Source organism: Hipposideros armiger, unplaced genomic scaffold (genome assembly GCF_001890085.2).
Source record: "Hipposideros armiger isolate ML-2016 unplaced genomic scaffold, ASM189008v1 scaffold_5, whole genome shotgun sequence".
NCBI classification, from domain to species: domain Eukaryota; kingdom Metazoa; phylum Chordata; class Mammalia; order Chiroptera; family Hipposideridae; genus Hipposideros; species Hipposideros armiger.
The window spans coordinates 7,841,051-7,857,769 of NW_017731355.1; the positions used below are offsets into that span (position 1 = coordinate 7,841,051).

The 16,719-nt window shown below is 41.6% G+C and overlaps 1 protein-coding gene across 7 annotated transcripts in view; it reads left to right on the forward strand.

Annotated features, from left to right (window-relative positions):
* Positions 1-1,907: 1,907 nt before the first annotated feature.
* Positions 1,908-16,719, forward strand: part of DDHD1 (DDHD domain containing 1) — a 72,737-nt gene continuing 57,925 nt past the window's right edge. For 3 of the 7 annotated variants that reach the window (XM_019645387.1, XM_019645398.1, XM_019645408.1), the window contains exon 1: positions 1,909-2,915. In XM_019645387.1, the coding sequence (XP_019500932.1) occupies positions 2,096-2,915 (820 nt within the window). In that variant the 5' untranslated portion in view covers positions 1,909-2,095. Of the gene's footprint in view, positions 2,916-16,719 lie in introns of all 7 variants that reach the window. The other 4 variants (XM_019645367.1, XM_019645376.1, XM_019645418.1 and 1 more) reach the window with 2 other exon arrangements.

The window sequence follows — 16,719 nt, forward strand, 5'->3', positions numbered from 1 at the left end:
CGCAATGGACCATAAGAGGGTAATCTTCTCAATAGAACCTTATAAGCATAACATTTCAACAATGGAAAACTTCATTCAATAGAGAGCAGAGGGTACGTTTTTTTTTTACAGAGACTAATATTCATTAATGGGAATTATACTGTACTTAATATTTAAAATTTGGCTGAAGTAATCTGATCAGATAACAGTACAGGTAGGATATGTTCCATCAAGAAATCTAAAGGGATAGAGATAGTTTAAATATTGTGATATCCCTTATTTTAAATCCCCTTTATAGTACTCTTCACACTGTGCTACAATGTATCTGTTCACTTTTCTGTATCCCCCACTTGGCTCTAAGATCCTTAAAGAACGGACTAAGTCTCTCCCATTTTCTTTTTATCAGAAACTAGCACAGGGATGCCTGGCATATTGGTGACCATCAAAACACTGTAGAATGAACGTTTTCATCAGTAGTAAGTAGATCAAAGCTCATATCAAATTTCATATTCTACATATTATCAACAGAAAGACTGGAGAAATTGATAAGCAGATATTCATAAAGCCGTATAAATGGAAACAAGGGCTCTCATCTTAAATGCTGAGTCAAGAATGTAGTATGCAGTTGGGCAGGTTGTTCATTGCACAAGATTATCCAGCCAAGGGCACAAATTAGGACAGAAATCCAGTCCATGACCACTGCTCTGTATCTGCCCACAGGAGGCAATGCCATTTCTTTTTTTTTTTTTTTCGAATTCATGCAGACACTGTACAAGCTTAAGACTGTACTGCTTTAAATGACAATCTCTGACAAGTTAGATCCCAGAAGCAATAAAAAACTGTCCTATAAATCTGATTCCACCACAAAGGGAAAAAGACAAAAACAGTGAATATTGTCTGATCTTGAATGAGAACACCGAGGTTGGGGATTTTCTCTGGATTCTCAACATAGGGTGATATGTTTATAAAGTAAAACCTTTTTGTAATGTCAAAGAACCACACAGGGGAGACTCAGCCTTCAACCTTGATTCCAGAAAATGAGCTACAGAATCAGAGATACTTAAAGAACAGGAAGAAACCTTGAAGGTCACAGGGACTTGAGAGATCACCTAGTCCAATAATTATTTTACAGATGAGGAAACCAAAAAGATCAAGATGAATGAATTGCCTGTGGTTAGTTAGCAAAAGTAAGTTCTAGACTTTTGTTTTTTGGCTTTCGGTCTAATAATCTACCACAACTGGCTACACGTGCCATCATTCTAATCAGCATTGTGTACCCACTGTGTGGGACAGGTTGAGACACATAGACTTGGTCTCCATCAAGGGCCTTAACATGAGGCTGAGAAAACAGGAAACGAGTATTGACAGATAAGCAGTGATATGAGGTGACATATGATGGGAGGTTTAGATGGGTTTCTGAGTGGGAGTGATGACGCCAACCGACAGGAATCAGCCGGCATGGGGAGGAGTGCCCTCATGTGGGCCAACAATTCTGGAAGGACCAGAACCAGGTGACTGAGAAGGTCTCGCTGAGGCTACAGGCGGGCCTAAGGTCACAAAATCAAGGTAAGGAGAATCCAACCACCTCCGGCCCTCTCGACCTGTAACTTAATTAAACCTTTGAGTTCATGGCTCAGATTGCAAGAATGATTGGTGTACGCCTCTCCACATCTGGCCTCTCACCCCCAGGAGGGCGGGGGCCACGGCAGCTGTGCGAGGAGAAAGGGGAGGCGGGAGAGAGCCGAGGGAGCCACAGCGGCCGCGAGCCCTCAGCTGACCCGCCCCCGCCGCCACAGGGGCAAAACGTGCCTCTCGCCCGCGGCGCCGACGGACACGGGGCTTCCGGGGCGGCGCGCGCTGCCGGCCGGGCGGGGCCGGAGGCCAAGCGCCTCCTGCGTCGGGCTGCGTGACAATGGGACGGACGGCGGAACGCGGCGGCGGCCGCCGCGGGCCTCGGGGCGGGGGGCGGAGCCACCGCCGCTGCCGCCGCAGCCCCGGTCGGGATTTGAAAGATTAAAAAGTCCCGGTGGAGAGGGCGGCGGCGTTGAATGTGTGGCGGAAGTGCTGGGGGCCACGGCTCGGCGCGGGGCCGGGCAGCCGGCAGCGTCTCCGCACCATGAATTTCCCGGGTCGCGGGTCCCCGCGGAGCTCCGAGCTTAACGGCCGGGACAGCGGCGGCACTGCCTGGGAGCTGGGCTCGGATGCGGAGCCGGCGTTCGGTGGCGGCGTCTGCTGCTTCGACCACCTGCCCGGAGGGGACGACGAGGTGCCCCTGGCCTTGCTCCGCGGGGAGCCCGGGCTGCACTTGGCGCCGGGCGCGGAGGAGCACAACCACCACCTGGCGCTGGACCCCTGCCTCAGTGACGAGAACTATGACTTCAGCTCGGCCGAGTCGGGCTCCTCGCTGCGCTTTTACAGCGAGGGCGAGAGCGGCGGTGGCGGCAGCTCCTCGTCCCTGCACCCGCCGCAGCCGCCCCTGCTGGTGCCGTCGAACTCGGGGGGCGGCAGCGCGGCGGGAGGGGGTTCCGGGGAAAGGAAACGCACCCGGCCCGGCGGCGTGGCCTCCCGGCACCGCTACGAGGTAGTGACAGAGCTGGGCCCGGAGGAGGTGCGCTGGTTCTACAAAGAGGACAAGAAGACCTGGAAGCCCTTCATCGGCTACGACTCACTCCGCATCGAGCTCGCCTTCCGAACCCTACCGCAGGCCACGGGCGGCCGACCCCAGGCCGAGGACCCCGACAGCGACCATGTGTTCGGCCCGGCCCCCAGCTTGGGGGAGAACGACGAGGAGGACCGCGTCTGTGGCTTCTGCCCGCGCACGGCGAGGCACGAGCCCGAGATGGAGGAGCTGGTGAACATCGAGCGGGTGTGTGTGCGGGGCGGCCTCTACGAGGTGGATGTGACCCAAGGAGAATGCTACCCGGTGTACTGGAACCGTGAGTAGCCGGCTGGGGAAGGGTGCGGGACGGGCTGCCTCTGCAGGGGCCGACACGCGCCCGGGTGGCTTTGGGACACGACCCTTACGGGGAGGGCGGCGCGTGAGGCCTGGCGTGTTGGGTCGGAGCAGGATGGAGATTGTGCAGGCAGCGCTGGCAGGTGAAGGGTAAACGAGCAGATGGCAAAACCCAAGCTGGCCGGGGTCAGGAGGAGAGAATACTGCCGGGGTAGCGCCTTCTGGGTGAGCCGGTGCTGCTGCCATCCCCTGGAGATGATCCAGGAACGGACGCCCAGCCCGAAAGCTTTAATTTCGTGATCGTACCCGAGCTTTGTCCACTCGGGGATCTGATTCGGTCTCATTTACCCTGAACTGCCTGTGATTTAAATAGCAGCCTGTCCTCTGGCGTGGGAATGTTTGAGAGGATCTGTAGGAGAAGCAACAGTTCAGTTATGGACTCGAAAAAAGAAAATGAATCCCTGGCGGGAAAGGAAAGGAGATAGGTTGTTACCTCCCAGTGCGTTAGGGAGGGGTGGAGAGCACTGCGTGAAGCTCACTCTGTGGAATACTCCGTAATGTCTCTCAGGTGCTTGTTTATATATTTTTATTTTGTGCACTTGACCTTGAAAAATTACAAGGCCTGTGCCTTGGTTTCCTCTTCTGAAAATAGGGATAATTGTACCTACCTCATAGGGTGGTTGTGGAGATTAAATGAGATAAGAAACCTAAAGGAGTTGAAACTGCTTGGCACATACGTGTTATATAAGTGTTAACAATGGGTCCTTATTCATTAGCCAACACAATTAGGTATATAATTAGATTAAGAAGTAAGGCTCTCAGAAATATCTGCCATTGCATGTAGCAAATATTACACACGTAATATATAGTAGATATTTTATAGTAACAGAAGCTATTGGCCACCAATAATTTGTAATATACAGTTTCAGTTTTTAGAGCCCAGTGCCCTAACTCAAATGTCTTCATTGATTGTCACTAGACTTAGGTCCTCCATGCATTTGACAACGTTCTGTCTTGTATTAATTATATGTATTAATGACTTAGCTTCCTTTCTATATGTTTAGCATTTTCTGGGCAGAGTCCATTGCCATTATCTTTGTACTCTTATAGGGCTTAGTGCAGTAAATAGTCAATAAGTAGGTATTGAATTACATAAGTGATTCTGATAATATTAAAACATCCATAAGTTAAACGTTACATTTATCAGTATCACCAAATAAAATAAGCATAAAAGGAAATTTAATTTCTTACTACACTTTAAGATGACATTGAAGGCATTTGTTACCATTTTCACAAGGCCAGGTTCATTGTGGGAGCTGTCACATCACTCCTTTTGATTATAAGCTCACTAAGGACAGGGTATGCTTCTTGTTCACTCCTTCATTCAGCCCTTTCGTTTTATTGAATATTGGTATGTGCGTAACCCAGCACTCTTGTGACTGCATTAGGAAAGGTGGGAAAAAGAACTATCCTTACCCTTTAGGAGCCTCCCACTTAGTCTTTTCTTAAAATGACCTAGACATCACTATAGATTTTTTTCCTTTAAAGATAGAAGTATAAGAAGTCAGTGAAGTCAGAAAGTTGGATAAAATTCCAGGCATCCTTGGAGAGGGGCCTGAAACCCAAGACATGAATCTTACGCTTAGGTCAGCTGAACTAGATTCACTTAGAATACTGTGTGCTCTTTTGTCTTGTGATAAAATTGTTAATGCTTACATAGTGCTTTACTGTTTACAAAGTGATTTTTCACATATTTTTCATAGTGATATCAAATTAATGCTAATGTTCTGTATGTGAAGAAATGAACTCATTGAAATTGATGAACTTGTCTTAAGGTCACTCAGCTAGAAAGTGGTAAAGCAGTTCATAGACTAACGGGGAGATACAGTGCGGTGTCCAAAGAGCACCTGACCCACCGAAGGGTGAAGGAATCAGGAAAGGTTCCCAGATAGTGTAAAACTGAGCCCTAATGGATTAATGTATAATTGGACAGAAGAAATAGGGAAATGGAGGGAAAGGCATTCCAACCAGGTGGTAACATATGCAAGGACACAGGGGCATGAAACTGCATGGTATGTTGAGGAAATTGGTCCTGCGCCTACAGGGGCCAACAAGACACAGGGTAAGTGTGGCATTTGACCACCACAGAGACAGAGGTGTTTGGTCAGGGACAGGAGGAGATTGTGAAGGGACCACCTGCCTGTGAATGGCACATTTAGGAGAGCAGCTAGAAAAAAAACAAGGGTGGATATGCAGTGCTAAGGAGTTTGGACTTTATCCTGTGAGTAAAGGGGACCCAAATAGTTGAAGGTTCTCTATTATTTAGGTCATTAGTGACAACACAAAGGTTGGATTGGAGAGTTGGAGAATAGCATTAGAATACATATGAGCTATAACGAAGCACTACAATAGTGCTTTTTGTCTGTAATTTACCGCTTCTCACAAAATCCCATATAACTTTGGTCTAATTGGTTTTTCAGGTCTCTGTGTATTATTTAAGTTTTCACAGCTTCTCAGGAGAGTTCTTTCCCAGTATGGTCTCTTCAGCCTTCCTTCAAATGGAGGGACTCTTACGGTACTTTGCAGGTTTTGACCTCTGTCCCATTTTACTTTTTTAAAAAACCTATCTGGAAACTTTCTAAATAGTGGTAATGAAAGGATTTTTTTTTTAAAGTCCAACAAGTTCCTACATAGAATTGTGGTAGCATTCCAGTGGCCATTTAGACTTTTGTGACCTAATTGAGCCCACTACATCTGGGTATCCAGGCCAGCCAGTTAGGTACGCATGCCTAGTCTAAAAGAGAGGTGTTAAATTGGTAACTACAGTAGTGCCACAGTAGTGAAAGACAGTTTGGGGAATATAATCAATAATGTTGTAAATATTTTGTAGGGTGTCAGATGGGCACATATCTTCTTAGGGAGACTACTTCATGGACGGTGTAGATAGAGGCTTGACCACTGTACTGTACACCTGAAGCTGACGTTGAATAATATTTTATGTCAACTATAATTTTATATCTATATATCTATATATCTATAGATATATAGATATAAAATCACGGGATGCAGAGTATAGTGTGGAGAGTGGAGTCAATGGAATTGTAATACATATGATATCAGGGGTGGGGGAGACAGTCGATTGGGGGAGGCAGGTTGTCACTTTATGAGGGGTGAAAAGGATAACTATTGCATTGTTTTGTACACCTGAAACAAACAAACAAATTAAATAAATAAAAGAAATAAAAGAGAGGTGTTGATTGAAATTTATATTTATTCTTCTTTTTGAACCCTTTCTACGAGATAAAATTTGAACCAGTTTGGGTGTACATAAATCAGAAGGGGAACAGAATTTGTCTTCTATAGATAGGAATCCAATATTATTACTTATGAAAAAGTATTATATGAAATTTATTTCTGTTTCATTGTCTGTTCAGATATTTTTCTGACTGCATGTGGACATCTTAGATAAAAACTGATCATTGCTTAGTAATGCCCAAGTGAACTCCTGTGCTCCCCATGTTTTTCCTAAGTAGCTTGTAGCTACCTCATAGGCTTCTATTGAGAATTATAAATTATATATTACATGCTTAGAACAATGGCTGGAACTAAGTACTAGGTGTTAACTGTATCATTTTGCATCTCAGAAAACTATTACCTTACTTGTAGAAAGTTAATAAGGCTGACCAGTGCAAAAATTGTTAAGTGCCCAAGATTTCTTGTTACTGGCCTGTACCTCATCACAGGCAAAAGAATGTTTGTAAAAAACTACTAAGGCCAAAGCATTTAGTAATAGCTATGGGAAAGCATATGGAACATTATAGAGATATTTAATGAGTTTAGAATAGTCTCATAGCAATTCTGATGATAGTGATATGTGCAGTGTGCACTAGGGAATGTGTAATATCCATTCATTGACTAAATTAATAAAGTTATTTAATTGGCCAAGTATTTATATGAATGTGTAGTTTCCAGAAGCAGTCATTAACTATAAGGCACAGCTTTCTTTCCCTCCCTTATCCTATGTACTTACAAAGCCTATTGCATTATTATCATTCTAAACCATTTTAAGTTTCAGACACTTTAGAAATTAAACAGTCTTCATAATATATTGAAGAGAAAATAATATTCCCAATGAAATGAGGTAGAAAAATTAGGGGTTTTTTCTGTAAGTACCCAAATTATATGATGTTTGTTAACTTGGCATAGCTGTCACCATCTGTTAGGTCTTTTTCATTCAAGGGTTAATAACCTTAATAATTAATCCTTTATGAGGCACAGGGCATCATGGGAAAGTAATGGAGTCCAGGCTGGTGGAACACACTCTTTCTTGGACAGTTTCTACCTCCAGTAAAGCAGAACTAAAGGGAATAGAGACACCAGGGATTGACATGCCTGACTGAAAAAGTATTCGTCTAACACTTTTATTCTTACTCTTTTTAACTGTGTTATCTCCCACTAGCCCAGACTGGATAGCAGACTTTGGGTGGCATTAAAATCCTGGCTGCTCAGGTTTGCAGAACCCTGGCAAAGTCTTCTGAGAACCCATTCCAGGTCAAGTTCTGCTTTAGAATGCATTTTTCAGTGACCCACTGAAAGAGCACAAGGATGTGAATGACTAGTGAGTGACATGTATGGAACATAGGACTTGGCACTCCCTGACCAAGGCATTCAGGACTTTTCTTTCCCTTTGCATTGTACCATTAGTTTAAAGACTGATATAATATCAGTTTTTGATCCACCTTGTTTGTGTATGGCTCAAATGTAATCATGTTGTGTAAGCGCTTTATATAAATGTTCAAAGTACTCAGTATGGTTTTCTTTCCTCCTCCTGTCACCCCATCTTCTTTATTCCTTTACTGTTTTGCCATAAAAGAGACCTTTTGTACTCTTCCCTCTTCCAAATTTTATTTCCTGGGGCTTTTATCTCCACATCATGCCCTGTAATTTCTGCTTTGCTAAGATCTTTGATGTCTGGAACCCTAGGGCTGATCTTTTCTATAGAGAGCAAGAAAAAAAAGCTAGATGTGCTAGTCACAGGATCCCTTCAGAATTATGGGCATTGCGTGATAGAGTAGAGGGATAGAAAGGAGACAGGGAAATACAGGATGTACTCACAGGAAGTCTACGATGAAGGTTATTGGCAGAAGAGATGAGGAGGTAGGCAGTTCTAGAATTCTTGATTGTGGGGGAATCTGATCTGAGACCTTTATCTTTGCATGAGCGTGATGGAATTTAAACTGCATGTTGTCAAGAAAAACTTCAACACTGATGAAGGGTATAGATACAATCTCTACTTTTTTGCCACAATACAAGTACATTCTTAAAAGTGCAGTTAAAAAGTAGAACAAGGAAAAACATCATTATTTATAGCCTTTATATATAACCTACATTTCTACTCTTTTGAGTCTGCCTTGGTAAAGGGAAATTGTGCCCATAAAAGAAGATGTGTTAAATCACTGACAAATGAATGGATTAATGGGATGAAAAGCATACTACAAATACTTTTTGATACCCTTGGATTAGGGGACAAGTGAAATTCAAACTAGTGAAAAGTAGGAATTATCTGTGCCAGAGAACTAAAGAAAAATTGTAGAAATATTGATATGATTGAAGTAATTCTGTTTTATGTACTGCTTTCTAATTTTCCCAGATTGCCACACAATAAATTATACTCTCATTAATATCTGTTCTAGTGTCTTATTACATTAAGCTATATCTAGGAAATCTTTATAATCATTGCACTTGTATGTTCAAATAAAATCTGTTGAATGACTTGCTGGGAGCCAGGCCAGCCTTTGGAAATTACATTATTATTGGTATTTCTGTACCCCAAGACCTCAGTTATCTGGAAATCTTAGAGAAGTATAAATTCTATCTGAATGGGTGGCTTTTCCAAATAGTTAAAAAGTTAAGCTTTTATTTGCTAGAGTATAATTTTAACGACATGAATGAAAATCTCTGTAATATTACTAATTCTCCTTTGCACCTCTTCTCAGTGAGCCATCATTCTGAATAGTGATGCAGGATAGCCCTTGAGACACATGATACAGGACAGAACTGGATAAACTAAGCTAAAACATAAGACTGCTAAATCATATGCCATGGAATGTGAGGCTCAGTAACTTTAGGTGATGCACAGGGAGCAGAGTTAGAATTATTTTTGAACCTTGATATAGACATAGTTCAAATCAATTCCACCTTGTATTTTACTACTTATTACAAATGATCAACTTTCAGTTAGTATTTCATTGATGAATCTATTATTTTCTTCTCATTCTATAGAGTTGCCTCTAGGTAGACCCAGGATATCTCAAGTAAACCTGGTTCACCCACCTAGACCTCAGTAAAAGTTGCATTTTAACATCTGGTACACATTTTAACATTAAGTACCTCCAAGTCTGTTTATGTTTTGGGAATGAAAATCTTTGCTGTGAATCAAAGATAGTCATTGCCTGGAAAGAGAGAGTCTACTTCAAAGAGGTTATGGAGGACCACTCAGAGGAAAGCTTAGGATGGCAGCTCAAGCACTGTTGGTGGCAGGCACTCACTCTTCCATGCCGGCTCTCCACTGCTGAAACGAACGCTTACTGTATGGCCAGCACAAAATGAGACAGCTGTACATGTCTGTAAGGCTTGTGAACAGATCCGGGCTTTGACTGATGTTTCCATTGTATGCCAACCACTCTTCTAATTTAAGATTACCACCCATGCTTCTGTTCTTTGCCTTTCACTAGAAAAAACTGGGACCTTATATTTTAGAATATCTTTTGGATATAGTTGCAGTTTGTTTTTAACCTGTTTACTATTTAATCTGTTATTTTATGTAAACTACATTGTCACACTATTTTTGGTGGAGGAAGGTACCCCTATCGTACCCCATAAATAATGAATGTCCCTACTCCTGGATTAAATTGTTTAGAATTCTGATTGCCTGACAGTATTCTGTCTTTTATGAACAGACATAGAACCCATCAAAGTGTATGGTAGGTCACTCATAAAGGGTGGATTGGACCTGGTTTACATTAGCTCATCAGTTTCATCTCTGCCACCTTCATCTTGATTCTTACTGGTTTTTCTAGAGAGGCAGCATTGAGTAGTGTTTATGAGTGTAAACGACCACTGGAGGCCGACTGTCTGGGCTTAAATTCCAGCTCTGCCATGCACTATCTGTGTAACTTTGGGCAACTTAATTTCTTTGTGCCACAGCTGCTGCTTCTGTAAAATATGGAAAATAGTACCTATCTCTTAGGATTGTGTAATAAATGAGTTAAAATATTTAAAGATCTTGAAATATCCCATGATAGCACACTATATAACAGTTAGCTGTTATTCTCTATTTTCCTGCCTCTTCTATCCTTTCAAATTTTTAACCCACTTTACATTCTTGGCTTTCAACTGTTGTATTTCGATATGTTGTCCCTTTCCAAGAATTTTCTTGGCCTTGACTCTTGGTAATCGACTCTCAATTAGGTATAGCCCTCGGACCCCTGTAATTGTTGCCTCTTGTGAGAAACTGGGACTGATTTTTTTTTTTTTTTTTTGCCTAGTCTTTCAGGCCCCAGAAAGAGATGGGCTGTCTTGAGTCTTCCTGGCTTGGACCCCAGAAGAGTACACCAGCCATTCTCTTACAAATGTGCTGCCTGTGGGAAAGAAGGAATTTTTTTCCCATAAAAGCATTCTAAATCCTTGAGCATCTACTTTTTTTGGTATGCAGATCCTGTCACCAGATGTGGGGAGGTACTGACTCTATCCCAAAAGCTCATTTAGGACCTCTCTAACCAGCTACCCGGACTTTTGATACAATAAAGAACCTTACAGCTTTCTAAAAGACTACTCAGTTTTCAGATGAGGCAGAGCCAGTAGTGTTCTTGGATTTCTGCCATGTTGGCAAGACAGAAATGGCCCATAATTCCTCTTACAGTGGAGACCTCAGCATGAAACTTTGAGAGATTTCTCTTAATTGACCTGCAGTTGAACCAGCAGTGGTAGGGATGACAGTTGGGTTCTGGCACCTAGTGCAAGATATAGCTTCAAATATCAGTCTGCCCTAGTCCAGGGATTTGAAGCAGTGATTCCTTATCCAGCATTAGCAATAAAAGCCAAGTTGGCTTAGAGAATAGACCTTTGTTATCAAATTCCCTTACTTTGAATCCTGGATTTACCATAGCCATATGACTTTGGGTAACTTATAATTGTAATCTCTCTGTGGCCCAGTTTCTCCTTTGTAAATGGGGATACTGATTCCTGCTTCACAGTGTTATTATGAATATTTCATTGAAATACATACACATATGTAGAGCACTTAGTATAGTACCTGGTTCAGTAAGTCTTAGTTATTTTATTTAAGCTGGACTGGTATATTGGCTCTTAAACTAGAAGCCTCTCTTCTATAAATTAAAAAGTGTGTGGTTGACCTGTTTTATTTGTGAAAAAGAAGAGAAGGATTCTCTGGCTCTACCAGAATTACTTCAGCCTAAATTTGATGACATATACACATAACACATACATATACACATATTCCCCCATGCTCGCTCTCTCGCTCTCTCCCTCTTCCCCTTTCTTTCTCTTCTGCTCTCTCTGTATGTGTATTTGTGTGTGTGTGTGTGTGTGTGTGTGTGTGTGTGCGCGCGCCTATCTGTCTGTCTGTCTGTGTGTCTGTGTCTTAAACCTGCTTAATCTCACCCCCTGAGGGTTCTGGGAGTCACAAAGTATCACAGGTCAAGGACCCTAATTCCTCTTATTGACTCTGAAGTTGCACAAAACCAAGACCTTTCCAGGTGAGGTGAGGCTAGTGGAGTACTCTTTAGCTTCTGAATTGTCTCTGCTGGGTTCCCTTGCCTGTGGAATGGCATCCTATCTTAGACCAGTAGTTTGCAGATTTCACTGAGCTTAACAGTCAAATGCAAGATTTTAAAAAATGTAAATTCTCAGATCTCATTTCAGAAGGTTGGACTCAAGAGACCTGAGCCTGAGGGTCTGAGCATCTTCCTCTTCAATAGGTATCCCAAATAATCCTGATTGCAGAACTTTATAGACCTCACATTAATAACACTGTTAGTTCATTAATCCCTCCAGTCTAAATGGCTCAAAGCTGCTTCATCTGTGTTGTTTCCACTTACACTTAGAGACTTACCAGTTCAGCCAGTCCAAGGGTTTCTAGAGAAACTAGCCTTCAACCCACAAATTGGTATCTTTATTTCATCTGTTTTTCTTTTATCTATCTATTTGTGCTCTGACCAGTTTAAAACTTTTATATCCTTATTGAGTCCCTGGAACTCGTTCTGTCAATTATTGAGAAGGAGAAGGAAGTCCCCAACTTTAATTGTGGTTTTATTTATTTATTCTTTTATTAATAGTTCTGTTAGTTTTTATTTTATGTATTTTGAAGCGCTGTTATTAGGTGCATACACATTTAAGTTCGTTATATCCTTTTCATGAAACAATGCCTTTATCATTTTGAAATGTCCCCCTTTATCTTTGGTTTATTTCTTGTGTTGAAGTCTACTTTGATACTAATTTTGCTACTCCCATCTTTCTTTTGATTAGTGTTTTCATGATGTATCTTTTCCTGTTCTTTTCCTTTTAAACCTGTATATGTCTTTAGCTATCTGTTGTTCGTTTTAAAATTCACTCTATCTCTGCCTTTTATTTGGTATTTCATACCTTTTATATTTAATGTGATTAATGCTGTTTGAGTTTAATTGACCATCTTGCTTGTTGTTTTTCTATTTGTCCCATTTAGTCTGTGGGGTTTTTTTGGGTTTTCCATCTGTTTTCCTGCCTTTTTTGGGACTGAATATTTGTTATGGTTCTCTTTTATCTCTATTAATAGGGATGCCTTTTTCATACTTTTCATAGTTGGTGTTCTGTGAGATTTTTTTGGATTCCAATTACACATACACGTATTAGACCACTTGATATTGTCCCCCAGCTCTTGGATGTTCTATTCTGCTTTTTAATTTTTCTGTGTGTGTGTGTGTGTGTGTGTTTCAGTTTGGGTAATTTCTGTTCCAGTTCACTGATTCTTTCCTCGGCTGAGTTGAGTCTACTAATGAACCCATCAAAGTATTCTTTATCTCTTAACTAGCATTTTTTATTCTTTCTTGTAATTTTCATCTCTGTGCTGAAATTATCCATCTGATTGTACATATTACCCACCGTTTTCAACTATAGTATTTAACATATTTAATCATAGTTATTTAAAATTCTCTAATAGTTCCAACATCTGAGACATCTGTAGTCTGGTTCTGTTGTTTTGTCTATTGACAGTATTTTTTTCTTCTTTGTATACAGTCTCAATTTTTTGTTGTTGAAAGCTGCACAGCTTGTGTAGGACAATAGAGTATTTATGCCTAGAAATAAATAAATAAAAGCCTTTTGTTAGGCCATTTGTGTGGGAGGTTGATCAACCTAGTTGGGAGTTGAGCTGGGGTTTGGTTTTGTTACGATGGTGGTTTTTCTGTTACTACAATAGTCACCATAACCATCAGTGCACCATAGGCTTCAAATTCCCCTAGCATTATTCTGCTTAGGTTGGGGGCTGGTTTGCCAGAGGTTTTTCTCCATGCGTTTATCCTCCCCCAGCAATAGATTAAATGCTTGCTATATTGGTAAGAAAGTTGGGAGTGAGAGTGGAGAAGGGACATTTTCTGTTTTCTGATTCAGCTTCATTCTTAGGTACAGTGTCTCAGAGTCTTAAAGTGGGACCTTAGTGATTCTGCCCCTTCCCCAACCATAGGAGACCTTATGGTCTAGATCCCTGGCAGTGGCCTGCCCTTACACCAAGGGTAGTTGTTTTTGTTTTTGTTTTTCTCTTGCCTTTTCCCAGCAGCTATAGGTCTTTATCTGAAAAGCAACAGTGTTTGCTGCCCTCCTAACAGCAGATTAAGGCCTTTTTTCCGTTAGGTATGAGCAGGAAGGATCCAGGCAAGGCTTCAACCTTTCCCGTAGCTGCTGCTGTTTTCCCCCGCAAGGCCTACACCATGAAGGGGTACTTTTTCAGGTTTCTCACCCTTCTCCCGGTCTCCCTTATGAGCTCCTGGCGAAGTCTTCAAAGAATTACGTGGAAGGATGTGCATTACCCTTTGTGTTGGAGGCCCCAAGGGTTCTGTATTCTCACTGTTGGCCTACTTGATTTTTAACATTTTGTTAAAAATTTTGGCCAAAATCTTTTTCCTTCATGACATATGGTGTTTACTCCCAGTAAGCAAGTGATTCCATCTTGTTTCTCCCTGTCTTTCTTTAGCTATTGTATTAGTTTGTTGCCCTGTGACCTCCAGGTCTCCAAAGGACTTAAGAAAAATTATAATTTTGCAAATTAAATTTGTCCTTTTGTTTTAAGGATAGAAGCAGTGTTCTTTTAGCTTTTTACATCCTAAGCAAAGGCTGAAATTCTGTTATTGTTGTAGTGGTTGCTCTAGGATTTTCACTGTACATCTTTAACTTGTCATAGCCTGATTTCAAAAATTGTAATTTTATATAGAGTAAAAGAACTTTATGGGTTGGCCAAGTGGCGTGTTGGTTAAGAGTTGGTTTGGGAGCACGAGCTCTGAGCAGCAGGGCCACTGGTTCGGATCCCACATGAGTGCCAGTGACGCTGCACCCTCTACAGCTAAGATGGTGAACAACAGCTGTACCTGGAGCTGGGCTGCCGTGAGGCACCAGTGTTGGCGTAGGCACAGTGGGGGCTGCAGTGGGCTGCCGTAAGCTACCGTGAGTTGGCTGGCAGCCAGCGTGAGCTGCCAAGAGCCACCGTGAGCGGCCGTCCAATGGCTGGCAACCGATCTGCCTCACCTGGGAAGAGCGCAGTGATAGTACCAACATGGGCCAGTGAAGTGACGCCCTCCACAAGTAGACTGAAGAACAAAAGGACAGCAACTTTTCTGTTCCCCTTCCCCGATTCCCCAACACTGTTCCCCTCCCCCAATTCCCCAAAATCTTCTTAAAAAAAAAAAAAAAAACTTGATTAGTTTACTTCCATTTACCCCCTCAGTCTTTTTGCTATTGTTGTTACACATTTTACTTCTACATGTTAAAACCCAAAGTATTTTTGCTGTAAGCAGTTAGTTTTTAAAAGAGATTTTTTTTTTTTTAAGATTTTATTGGGAAACATTGTTAGAAAATTGGGGAAGGGGACCAGCCAAGTTGTTGTTCTTCTTCCATCTTTGTTGTGGAGTGCGCTAGTCACCATCTGACTTCCCGTCGGCAGCTCATGGCCTCTAAGCTCAAGGTGTGTTCAATCTAGTTGTGGGTGGGCGTAGCCACCATCCCATGCGGGAGTCGAACCAGCAGCCTGTTGTTAAGAGCGCACGCTGTACCCACTGAGCCATCCGGGTGGCAGCTCAGCTCAAAGTGCTGAGTTCAGTCTTAGTTGCAGGTGGGCATAGCCCACCATCGAACAGGCAATCATGTTGTTACACCAGCTGAGCCATCCTGCCACCTGTTGGCAGCTCAGTGACAGCTTAGCTTGGGCGCAGCATCACTGGCCCATGTGGGAATCGAACCGGTGGCCCTGTTGCTCAGAGCTAGCGCTCTTAAGCCAACTCTTAACCAACTGAGCCACTCGGCCGGCCTCTAAAAGAGATTTTTTTTTTAATGAGAAAAAGTCTTATATTGACCAAATATTTATTTCGGTTGTTCTTCATTCCTTTATGTAGACACAAATTTCCATCTAAGCATGGAATTTCCATCAAGTTCTGCTTGAAGAAATTCCCTTAATGTTTTTCATATTGCAGAGCTGCTGGTGATAAATTATCTTAGCTTTTGTCTAAAAATGTATATTTCGCCCTCATTTTTGAAAGATATTTTTGCTGGTATGGAATCCTAGGTTGTTTTTTTTCCTTCAGAACCTTAAACATGTCACTCCATTTGTATAGTTTCTGATGAGTTTGCTGTTACTTTTATGTTTCTTCTTCTAGATGTCATTTTTTTTTCTGGTACCTTTTCAGCTCCCGCACGCCCCCACACCCCCGTTTTTTTATGGTTTTCTGCAATTTGATTATGATTTGTCTTGGAGTGGTTTTCTTCATATTTATTCTGCATAGGATTTGTTGAAATTCTAGGAACTGTGAATTTATAGTTTTCATTAAATTTGGAAAACATTTGGCTATTATTTCTCTTAATTTTTTTTTCTGTACACCTTACCGCTTTTCTGGGATTCCTACTACATGTACATTAGTTTGCTAGATATTGTCCCACAGCTCTGTGCATTTTCCTTTCATTTTTCTCTTACGATCTGTTTTGCTTAGTTTCTATTTTACTTCTATTGTTCTGTTCTTCAATATGTTCTATTACTATGTTATAAATTTCGGAAAGTTCACTGATCTGCGATGTTTAATCTATTGATCTCATTTGGTATATTTTTTATTTCTGATGTTATATTTTTCATCTTTAAAAGTTTAGTTTATGTATTTTTTATATCTTCCATTTCCTTTCTCATTATGTTTTCCTCTGTCTTCTTGAATCTGGAGAGTTGTAATGGTAATGGTTTTAACATCTTTGTCTGCTTCTTTTACCATCCCTGTTGTTTCTGGATCTATTGCTTTTGGTTGACTTTTCTCGTAGTTATGGATTGGATTTTCATGCTGCTTAGACTACTTGCTTATTTTTTTGGATGCCAGACATTGTAAATTTTCTGCTGTGTGCAGGATTTTGTAGAATTCCTTTAATATTGTTGGACTTTGTTCTGGTATACACAGTTTAAGTTACTTCAAATTAGCTTCCTCTATCAAGGCTTTCTTTTGAGCTTTTTTAGAGTGCTCAAAGGATCCTTTAGTTTGGGGATAATT